At 44.9% G+C, this 10,328-nt stretch overlaps 1 protein-coding gene across 1 annotated transcript in view; it reads right to left on the bottom strand.

The window, feature by feature from the left end:
• Positions 1–469: 469 nt before the first annotated feature.
• fgfrl1b (fibroblast growth factor receptor like 1b) overlaps positions 470–10,328 on the bottom strand; it is a 39,550-nt gene continuing 29,691 nt past the window's right edge. The window contains exons 4-7 of the mRNA XM_061235317.1: positions 4,704–4,796; positions 3,748–4,026; positions 2,938–3,291; positions 470–2,402 (exon numbers count right to left, since the gene is read on the bottom strand). Coding sequence (XP_061091301.1) covers positions 2,011–2,402; positions 2,938–3,291; positions 3,748–4,026; positions 4,704–4,796 — 1,118 coding nt within the window. The 3' untranslated portion in view covers positions 470–2,010. The remainder of the gene's footprint in view (positions 2,403–2,937; positions 3,292–3,747; positions 4,027–4,703; positions 4,797–10,328) is intronic.

Here is a 10,328-nt window from a genome sequence, read left to right as displayed (position 1 = left end):
GTGACTTTGACCGTGGAATGATTGTTGGTGGCAGACAGGGTGGTTTGAGTATCTCAGAAACTGCTGATCTTCTAATCTCTATAGAGTTTGCAAAGAATGGTGCAAAAAAAAAAATCCAGTGAGCAGCAGTTTGTTAATGAGAGACGTCAGAGGAGAATGGCCAGACTGGTCAAAGCCGAAAGGAAGGTGACAGTCATGCAAATAACCACACATTACAACAGGGGTATGCAGAAGAGCATCTCTGAACACACAATGCATCATAACTCTAAGTGGATAGGCTACAGCAGTAGAAGTCTAAAAAATAAGTTTAATAAATACCTAATAAAGTGCTCGGTGAGTGTATATGAGAAGCAAAGCCTCAAAGATAAAAGATTTATAAGTTCTGCTTGTACTGCAAAATGGCTGTAAAATAAAATATTCCCTTTCAATTTATCTGCATTCCGGAGGGAAAAAAAACAGCTGCAATGAATAAAGATGATCAATATTTTTTATTAGAAAAATATTTCTTATCTGATACTCTTGTATGAGCACCAGAATAAGATTGCAGCATGCAATGTTTCTCAGAGAGACTGTGCATGTTTACAAACCACTTGTAAGACAACAATTATAAACAATTAATTTTGAATACTTGGGCATTAAAATCTGGATCTAAGAGTTGTGGGTTTGAATCTGGGATGAGGCATAGCTGATGTGCTCTTGAACAGAATACACGGCCTTAATTACTCCAATAAAACACACAAAAAACTTAAAAAGGTAAAATAAATTGGTTACATAATGTGTACAATGAGCAGCTGTAAGATTTGCCATTTGCATTTGTGTCCATAAAGAAAACTAATAAAGTTTAGAAATAATTTCTATCAAATAAGTGTTACTCAATCATCTAGAAGGACCAAAACTGATTTAATCTGACAGCTTTGTGCACAAAATATGTCCATTTCCCAATCCTTGGAAATACAGACAATGGATACAAATATGATACAGTACATGTACAATACAGTTCATGAGCAACAGATACAAAAATACATTATGGTTCATGTCCTAAATATTAAAAAATACAGATCTTACAAAATATGAGAGTCATACATACATGTTTTCTACCATGTGTATAAGAGAAAAATGGCATTTAGTGACACACGGGGTACACATATTTGGTAATACTGCTTTTATCAGACATACAAAGATACAAAGAACAGAATCTTTATGGAAACAAAATAAATGCCCTTATTATTTTATCTTTTCACTCATTCATCCAATTTCCCTGACAAATCTTGCACTCATTGCATAGTCTCTTCCTGAAATAATATTGTGTATTTATATATATATATATATATATATATATATATATATATATTTATATATATATATATATATATATAAATCCAAGCACCACAGTTTGTGTTGCTCATGTACCACTATAAACAATTAAGGACAACACATTGTAAACAATAACGCTGGTACAGTTCAGCAGATTTGTCACAGTCGCAGCTTCCAGTTTACAAAAGCTTATACACTACTCCTTATATTACTTTCTGCTTTGGATAAACAAGTGTTTCATAATTAAAATATATATGTACATTTTACATATGATAATATTTGGGAATGGGGCAGGTGGTTTCTCATACAAATCACTTAAAAAACACCCCCTGGTCCATTGTCTGGCACCTCAGTTGACCGAAGAACATACACGTGAACTGCAAGCAAAATGTATGTGTCAATTCATCCCCAGCCCTGAGATTTTTCAAAGCCTTTTTTCCCATCATCCTCCAAAGCAGACAGTAGGTACTTTAGTAACCCTGTCCAAAGCTGTCCAGGAGCGTGACCCCACAAGAGCTGTGTACACGTCAGTTACACTGTGGTGAGTCGACACTGCTCAGGTGACTTTTCCCCCCTGTGGTATCTTGGGAATTGTAGTTTACACAACTAACAACGATGCGCGGGGTTGCCCCTCGATCGTAGTCCGCTGAAGGTTCAGGGGAGCAGCAACACGAGACGAGGGCTCGCGGCGCCAGGTTAGCACTGGTAGTGGAAGTGCTGGTGCTGGTGAACCTTGCCGTTCATGTGGGCGTGCGAGTGTGTGTGCGTGTGAGTGTGTACATCCGTGTAGACCTTGGAGTAAATCTTTGGCTGGCCGTTGGGCACGGGCGGGGCCGTGCCAATCAGTCTTTGGCTGGGGAAGTCGGGGGTGGCGCTGCTGGCAGTGGAGAAGTCCTTGTCGACGGTGTGGTGGTCTCGGTGAGGGGGGCCGCGGGGCGGCAGGGCGCCGTTTCGACGGCGGCTGTGGCACAGCCAGAGGACGATGGTCCCCACGATGAGCAGGGCGGCCGCCGGGATGCCGATGATCAGGGGCCAGGGCAGGCCGGAGCTCAGGTGGGGAGGGCTCACCGTGTTCTCCACCTGGGGGTCTGAGGAATCGAGCAATCGAAGCGTTATTCCTTTATTTACCATTTATCATTTTCACTTAACGGCAACACTTTATCTTTAACCACAAAAATTTCATTGGCAAAAAGTATTATGTCAAACCTTCAATAAAAGGTCATTTTCTGACATAAAATCACATCACTGTTGTCATAAAAATTAGTAACCAGGGCTGCCCAACCCTGTTCTTGGACATCTGCTGTCGATGGACAGCCCTGCTCTAGCTGTTGAATGTGGTGTGCTTTGTTGGGGTTGGAGTTAAAACCCACAAGATGGTAGATCTCTAGGAACAGGGTTGGTTATCCCTGCTTCAGCTGTTGAATGAGGTGTGCTTTGTTGGGGTTGGAGTGAAAACCTACAGGACAGTAGATCTCCAGGAACAGGGTTGGGCAGCCCTGCTCTAACTATTGAATGTAGTGTGCTTTGTTGGGGTTGGAGTTAAAACCCACAGGATGGTAGGTCTCCAGGAATCCCTGCTCCAGGCCCCTCTCAGGCACGCTGACGTCATGGACCTGTACTCACCCGGCAGCACGGTGAGGTACGCGCTCCGAAAGCTGTAGCCCATGGTGTTGGCACCCAGGCAGATGTACATCCCGGCGTCCTCGTCTTGGGCCTTGACGACGGCCAGCTTGTTGAGGTAGGAGCCGTCTGGCCTCGACCACACGTCCCCCGTGGGCAGCACCACGAAGTGCTGTCCGCCCACCTCCAGGGTCGAGTTGTAGCGCCGCTCTGTGCCCGGCTCCACCCTCTTCAGCCACTGTATGACCGGCTTCACGTCGCTGTGCACCTTGCACTGGAAGGAGGCGGTGCCCCCGAACTCCACCGTGGTGTTCACTGGGTGGGTGCCGGTCAGAATCGGCTTGGAGTTGGTGCGTTCTGGAGGAGGCCAGAGGTTAAGGACAATCCTAATGTTTGTCATGGATTGTATTACTAGTTAAGTTGTGAATTTAACAACAAAAATAATAATGATCATGTGCCATGAAGGGTCAAGAGTATGCAGCCTTTCATTCATAATTGGACCCCTCCTCTAGTATGAATTAGTGAAATCAGCAGGGGTAGCGAATGGTTGCAGAGAGAACCTGTATACTCTCTGCCCACCATGATAGGGCACCACTATTTATAGCTCCAAACTTTCAATGAACATTCAGTTGGCTCAATCCAAAATAGCCTACTATTGTACTTGTACGCAAGTAAGTGTTTGGGACACGGCCTCAGTCTATTTTCAGTTATTAGCGTCTGATCCAGGCTGTGATCCTTACCGCCACTTATCGCATTCGTGAGGTAAACTGTAAAACGGACAAAAAACACACGGCGGCCGCCCCGAAGCCTTACCGATGACGTCCACTTTGTACGTGGCGTTGATGTGGCCGGCGGGGTTGGAGACGTGGCAGGTGTATCTGGCGCTGTCCTGGGGCCGCAGGTTCTTCAGGGTGAGGGTCCACTGCGGGCGCTTGCCCTGGCGCGGGGCGGGCAGCCGGGTCTGGTCCTTCCACCACGTGATGGCGGGCAGCGGGCTGCCGCTCGCCTGGCATTTGAGCCGCACGGAGCTGCCCACCGGCTGCTCCAGCACCCGCCGCCGCATCTTGGTGGGCTGGCTGAACCGCGGCTTCACTGCCAGAACAAACACGCGCCCCGCCGCTTATTAAAAGGTCGGAGGTCACGTTACAGCTGACGCCTTTTTCCAGGGCCCAACAGCTGCACTGATCTTATTGTGGCTATAACTGGGGCTCGAATCGTCGACCTTCCGGGTCCCAGCCAAGCACCTTGGCCACTAGGCTATAAGTTACCCAATAAAGGTTGTGGAGACTAAAATGGCCCCGTGGGATCATTTGTCCTCTATCTCAACAAGATAGCCATCATAAAGTAGTAATATTTTATCACCAGTACTGGCAAATTCATTCAATGCAGGCATGCTCAACAAACAAGTCATCACAGACTTCTTTATAATTACACATGCCCTTTTACATAGAGTAAACCACCCTTTCACTCAAATTGCTAGCAGAGAAAATACTTTTTAAAGATTACTTAATGGTGTTTAAACAAGTAGTGATTTTCTTAGGAAGACCCGACACGGGGCCACCTTGGAAAATGTTTGAAAACGAAGCTGAAAAATGTAGGTCTAACCTGATTTTTACAGGTAAACTAGGTGTACAAATTATGTCAAAAGATTATGAATACAACTTGACATGTAACAAGCAAAAAGTAACTTACAACAAGCTAATATTTTCCACTTCAGAGAAAAAATTGAAGTCTTAATACAACACGAAAACACTTGGATGCGCACTCACCCAGAGGCTGCCTGGACGGATTCTGCAGGCTGATGTCGGCATTGGGCTCCACTGACGAGGGCTCTGGCTCGCTTTGGGTCACAGCAGAGTCATCTGTGATGGGCAGAGGATATCCACTGACTGGGGGGCCCCCATGCGCTCGCACAAAAACACACTTAACACGTACACGCAAGCATACGCAACAGGCATGCACAGATGTGAGCGCACAAATGTATGCATGTACACACACGCGCGCACACACACACACACTACGCTATGTACACGCTAAGCAGATGTTCTTTAGGAACACGCATGTAGATGCTTGGCTGGCTCAAGATGCAAGACTTTAGCCTCACACAAAAAAAAGGTGCTGGAGGCAATGATAAACTACATTCACAGGAAGTGAGAGCATGTGGAAGCATGACAGACACAAGCCACCTGTGTAACCCCAGCTGGAGAGGAGAGTAATGTAGCCTGGTAGCTAAGCTGTTCGTTCAAAGGCTAAATTAGGCCGCCCAGCAAAATACGCAAACCTCCTAATATAAAGCGCCGTGTTATTGAGACTTTCTCCCATATAACAATGCTTTGAATTCACGTTGTTGCTGTACACGATCACAAGATGGCACTATTAAGCAGCCCAGCCGAAAAGATAACGTATGTGTTTTTATTTTATGATCGCCAACCAAGCGTTCAGTTATTGCCAAATGCGTCATTTATTTTCTTTCCCGGCAAAAGTCATGTCAGACATACTGTGTTTTCACGTATTAAATTAACTTTACACGAGTCTCAATGAGTGCGAAAATTAACGCGGATGTTTAGCTAGTTGGAAGACAACATTTGCCGTGCCTGTTGACCTGGGGGTCCACCACGCGTAAAATGAATGATGATGCCTGGAGATCAGTGGGGTGTGAAGCGTATGTGTTTTCATTTCACTCGTATTAGGTTTTACAGCTCTATGGGAACCATAACTAGCTAACGCTCGTATTATTTTAACTGGGGAGTGTGAGGGGGTGGACAAACAGTGCCGATATTGTTGCTTCTCTCAAGTTTCCACACTGTTTAAAACAAGACGCTGTGTTGACTTAACCCTGAGCAGGAAACCAATTAACTGCCTTTAACCTAAACTGCATAGACGGAGCTGAGAGCACTGCTTTATTTGGGTCGGTTCTCTGGCTCGGTGCGCAGGAATGTACAGAGAACCCTTTCTAGCCCTCATCTAGAGTCCACTGCTGACCGCGCTCCTACATACACCAGTATCGCCGTCCCTATACAAACAGCCCGTTTTATGCCCAGTAATTCCAAGTCAACAGTTCCAGTGTCAACACCGTAGCCTAATATGGGCTACGCGAACAAATGATTCTCACACGTGAAGACTTTATATAAAAGAGAAAGAAAGAAAAAAACCGTATCTCATTACAGCCTTTGTCCCACTCACAGCTCACGCAACTAATTGCTGAGCGAGTGTGTTTTGTCTTTAAGAGAATACATACGTGTTTGCAAATTATAGTTCTGAGACGAAAATGGAAATCCGCAATAAGCACTGTACTATAAGTAAAATTATATATTAGTAAATTTGGCAGCTATTTACATCGTATTTGAATTGATTGTTGTGTGCAACCATAACCCTAGCGGAGCACCGATGATCATAACTCGCTTCACTCCATACATACATGTCAAAAGGACAGACTCTTATTTCTTATGTCACAGAATAAACATACTGTATATAGCCTACATGGAACAATTATTTGGACATCGAAATGTAGCTCCTTCCTCTCATTAAGTAGGGTAAACTAACCTGCTTTCAATGTTAACAAGTTTTTATTTTCATACAAATTAAGCCTTCACAAACAATTATATACACACTTGCCTCAAGGTAACAATCTAATTTACGCAGAGTGATCCCGTTTTAAATGCCAGTATTCACACTTCTCTTTCCAAATAAAAGTTAAATGTTCAAAACATAAGATTGAATCTTTAACACACTATAAAATGACCTATTTAATAGAATCACCTGTTGCATTACATAAGTAATTTGGCAGACGCTCTTATCCAGCCAACGAACGATAAAGATTTGTTATTTAGCTGACACTTTTCATCAAAAGCAACCTATAGTTGATTAGACTAGGCAGGGGACAATCCCTCCCTAGAGAAATACAGGGTTAAGGGCCTTGCTCAAGGGCCCAACAGCTGCACAGATCTTATTGTGGCTACACTGTGGCTTGAACCACCAACTTTGTGGGTCCCAGTCATGTACCTTAGCCACTCTAACCGTGTGTCATTGTGGATAGTTTTTAGCCCACGGCCTAAAATGTCAGTTTGAAAGTTTTTTTTAAACATTTTTAAAATTACTTCTCACTGTAATCAGTCTGGTTCGATAAAATCAGCTTTATCACCAGAACCACAGTCCACAGCTGCCTAAACAACAGTTTCACAGTTTTGTCCTTTTAACCTCCTCTTTCTACGTCTGCGTACGATTCCATACAATAGGGCTGTAGAGTAGCGCTCGGATCTGCGGCCGGACACTGCAGTCGCCTGCAGCCCCAGAGACATCCCGGCCTCAGCTTCCCGAACCACTGCAGCGTTTAACCAATCACCGGGCGCGCTGAGATCTCCACACCCAATGACCCGCGAGCTTTTCCACACAGTGGTGATAACTGTCGTGGGCAGGGTGCATAGTCCTGGGCTGTCCTACACTGAAGGCCACAAGGCACAGCAACATTCCAACATTTCTGAGGCCAACGGGTGCGACAACAACCTTGACACGTTTAAAAAAGACAGCAGGCCGGTTAAACTTAGTACTGGACTAAAACCAGTTTCTCCATTTAAAATGTATATTTTTTAAATCTAGGACTAGGCTTAATCTGTCATGACATTTAAATTAAATTAAATTAAATGACATTTTATTTAGCAGGCGTTTTTTTTTTTTCAAAGCGGTGTACCAAAAGTGCATATCAAGGTCATTAGATCGAACTACAGAACAGGCCAGATGAGCTACAATTCACAAAGAATCAGTTTTACTGCCATGGACATTATTTCCAGTACAAATAGGCCAAATCAGTAAGGAGACCAGCCCAATGTGTGGCCTTGGCCAGAGAAATAGTGTAAAATATCTGCTGAAAATGACGCCTGACTCTTCACATGAGTCCGGGGTGCAAAGCGGTGGCACAGTCTCTGTTGTCCTTAGCCCCCGGTAGCCCCCTTTCCCACTGCTTCAGGGACCAAGTGCCACACCTTTGTCCGGGTTAATCCCTGCTTTCCTAGTCAGGGCATTCCCGGCAGGGGCCACGCCCCGGGCCTGAACAGGGGGATTGAGGGAGAGGAGAGGCGAAAGGCAGGAGGAGTGTTCAGCCCGCCATGGCCCCTTTGTTGCTGTTGGCTCAAGGATCTTGGGAATAAAGCCTGCTAGGGGCCGTTCCATTGGTTCCCTGGAGGGGGCCTGTGTGCTGCTATTCAGCTGCAGTGAGGTGGAATTAGGGGGGCATTATCTGGCCTAAAGGGGTCTTAGCTGGGTCTCATTCTTTGCATCTCTCAGCTGACAGTTGGGGATGTTTTCTCAGTGTCCTGACAGGTGTAAAATCAGGCCGAGGGTTTTTTTTTGCCTGCGTATGGTGTTTTTCTCGAAGGCCCAGTCACAAACAATGTGTCTTAATGTGTTGTAAAATTCAATTGTGATCTAACAAAAAAAAAAAAGTTCAAACAACACGTTTTTTTGGGAGTTTTTGAAAGTTTATATTGGCTAGCGGCCAAAGACAAGAAAAAGAAATGACACAAAAAACGTATCACCTTCAAAGTCTTGGAAAACACAAGGTCGGTCCATTAGATTAAGGCAGAGGGGCTTCACCTCTAAAATAAGAAAAATAGCCCAAGCTAAGACTCAGTGCCACGGTATGATCTGGTTAACCATGTTTATAACCAACCTAGGTTCCCTCCTTGCACACACAAGACACTGCAGAGAGGTGCAGTGTTCTGTGCTGAAGAATGAACACTCTCCGAAATAGAGGTACAGTGGAAGTACATGTTTATCCTTTCAGATGTACCCTGAAAGTACAATAATGTCCTATTTAGGTACTAATTAGTCCCTTTTACAAATGAATTATATATTGCCGGCTTGTACCTAGTTATATACCTATAGTGGACCACCCCAGTGACAAGCTTTTTTTTGTGTGGACCTTTTAAGGCGGTTTTTCCAACCTTCCTTTCTGAGAAAGTGGAAAAATGGTGGACGGGTAGTGCAGGAGGAAGAGAGGGGCCCCCCTGCGCCCCTTATCCAAACCAACAGAGGCACACAGAGAGGGGTGAGCGGAGAGACTCGCATGGGGCCAGGGGACTCCTGTTACAGGCCTCCTTCATGTGGGGACGCCGTTTATAATGGCCGCATATTATTTTTTCCTACGAAAGGCACTTTAAAGGGTCTCCCGTCAAAAAGCTCCATTCTCCATTCATACCTGTACAAACACACACCGCACTGCGCATGTCGCGGGATAGGGGGGAGGACAGGGAGGCCTCTTAACACTGCCGAAATATCGCAGGCGAAAGCAAACGAACGTAACGAACGAGGGTGCACCGCACGGTGATTTTCATCAGGGAAGACACTTCTGAATAAAGGAAGCACTTTGTACCTGGATGAAAAAGCCAGCCGCATTTCTCACAGAGCACATTAAAAAGACCACGAGAAAGTGTAATGGAGCACTTTGTTCTGTTGCTATGGCAATATGCCTTCCCCAATCTTTGAAACCGCTCTAATCAAAACAACAGTGTGCCTAGAATGTGTTGATTTACCTGTATTGTAATTAGATTATACAAGAAATCTAATTATGATACAGTTAAAGTTAGTAACTTCAGCTTAAGTTACATTTCTATCCTAGCTACCTAATATGTAGCAGTGTGTTGAGTAGTGGAAAAGCCACTGAACTTTGCACTTCCTCTCCAATGTGCTTCACTCATATACTTCAGCAAGTTTCTACTCTACTTTTTCAACTCAGCTGCTGAAGTAACATTTCTAAATGAAAATATATTAACATTACATGAGACAAAGACATTGCTGCCATTATTGATAAACAGCACAAAAACATGGATTGCCTGTCCGATACACTAAGACGTCCCAAATGACACATTTACTGCTGTGTCTAAAAAAGGAATACACATCAATCATGGAGCTCAGCTGGGCTCAGCCATCAACGTAAATTACTATTTGCGGATATATTTTGGTACAGTGTGCGTGGACCAAAATCATCAGACTGCCGATGGCTATTTTTGGACAGGGCATACATACGTCTCCTGGTGTACGAGCTGAGCCCGACGTGGATTTGAAGAGCCAGAGACGCAAATTAGAGAGCTTTAGCATCCGCGCAGCATGAGAGAGAGAGGGGAACAGAGGAGAAAAGGGTAATTAGAAGTCTGCTATCTTTTATAGAGCCATAAGCGGTTTGCAGCGCCAGGCGCATGGTGACTGCGGAGGAAATTACCCTAACCTTTTCTCTTTTTTTTTTTACCCCCCCCTCCCTCCTTTCTTCTGGGGCGTGTGGAAGGCTAGGCCTGTGTCCCGCGGAGACCCGCCCCCTCGCCAGCGCTCTCTAATGAGCTGGATGAAAGGCGCTTTAATGTGGGGCGCGAGTGAAGGTGGGTCATTTGCATTCTGCCAGTTTA

The sequence above is a fragment of the Conger conger genome, chromosome 3 (assembly GCF_963514075.1).
Source record: "Conger conger chromosome 3, fConCon1.1, whole genome shotgun sequence".
Classification (NCBI taxonomy): Eukaryota; Metazoa; Chordata; class Actinopteri; order Anguilliformes; family Congridae; genus Conger; species Conger conger.
This window is presented reverse-complemented; position numbering and strand designations above follow the sequence as displayed.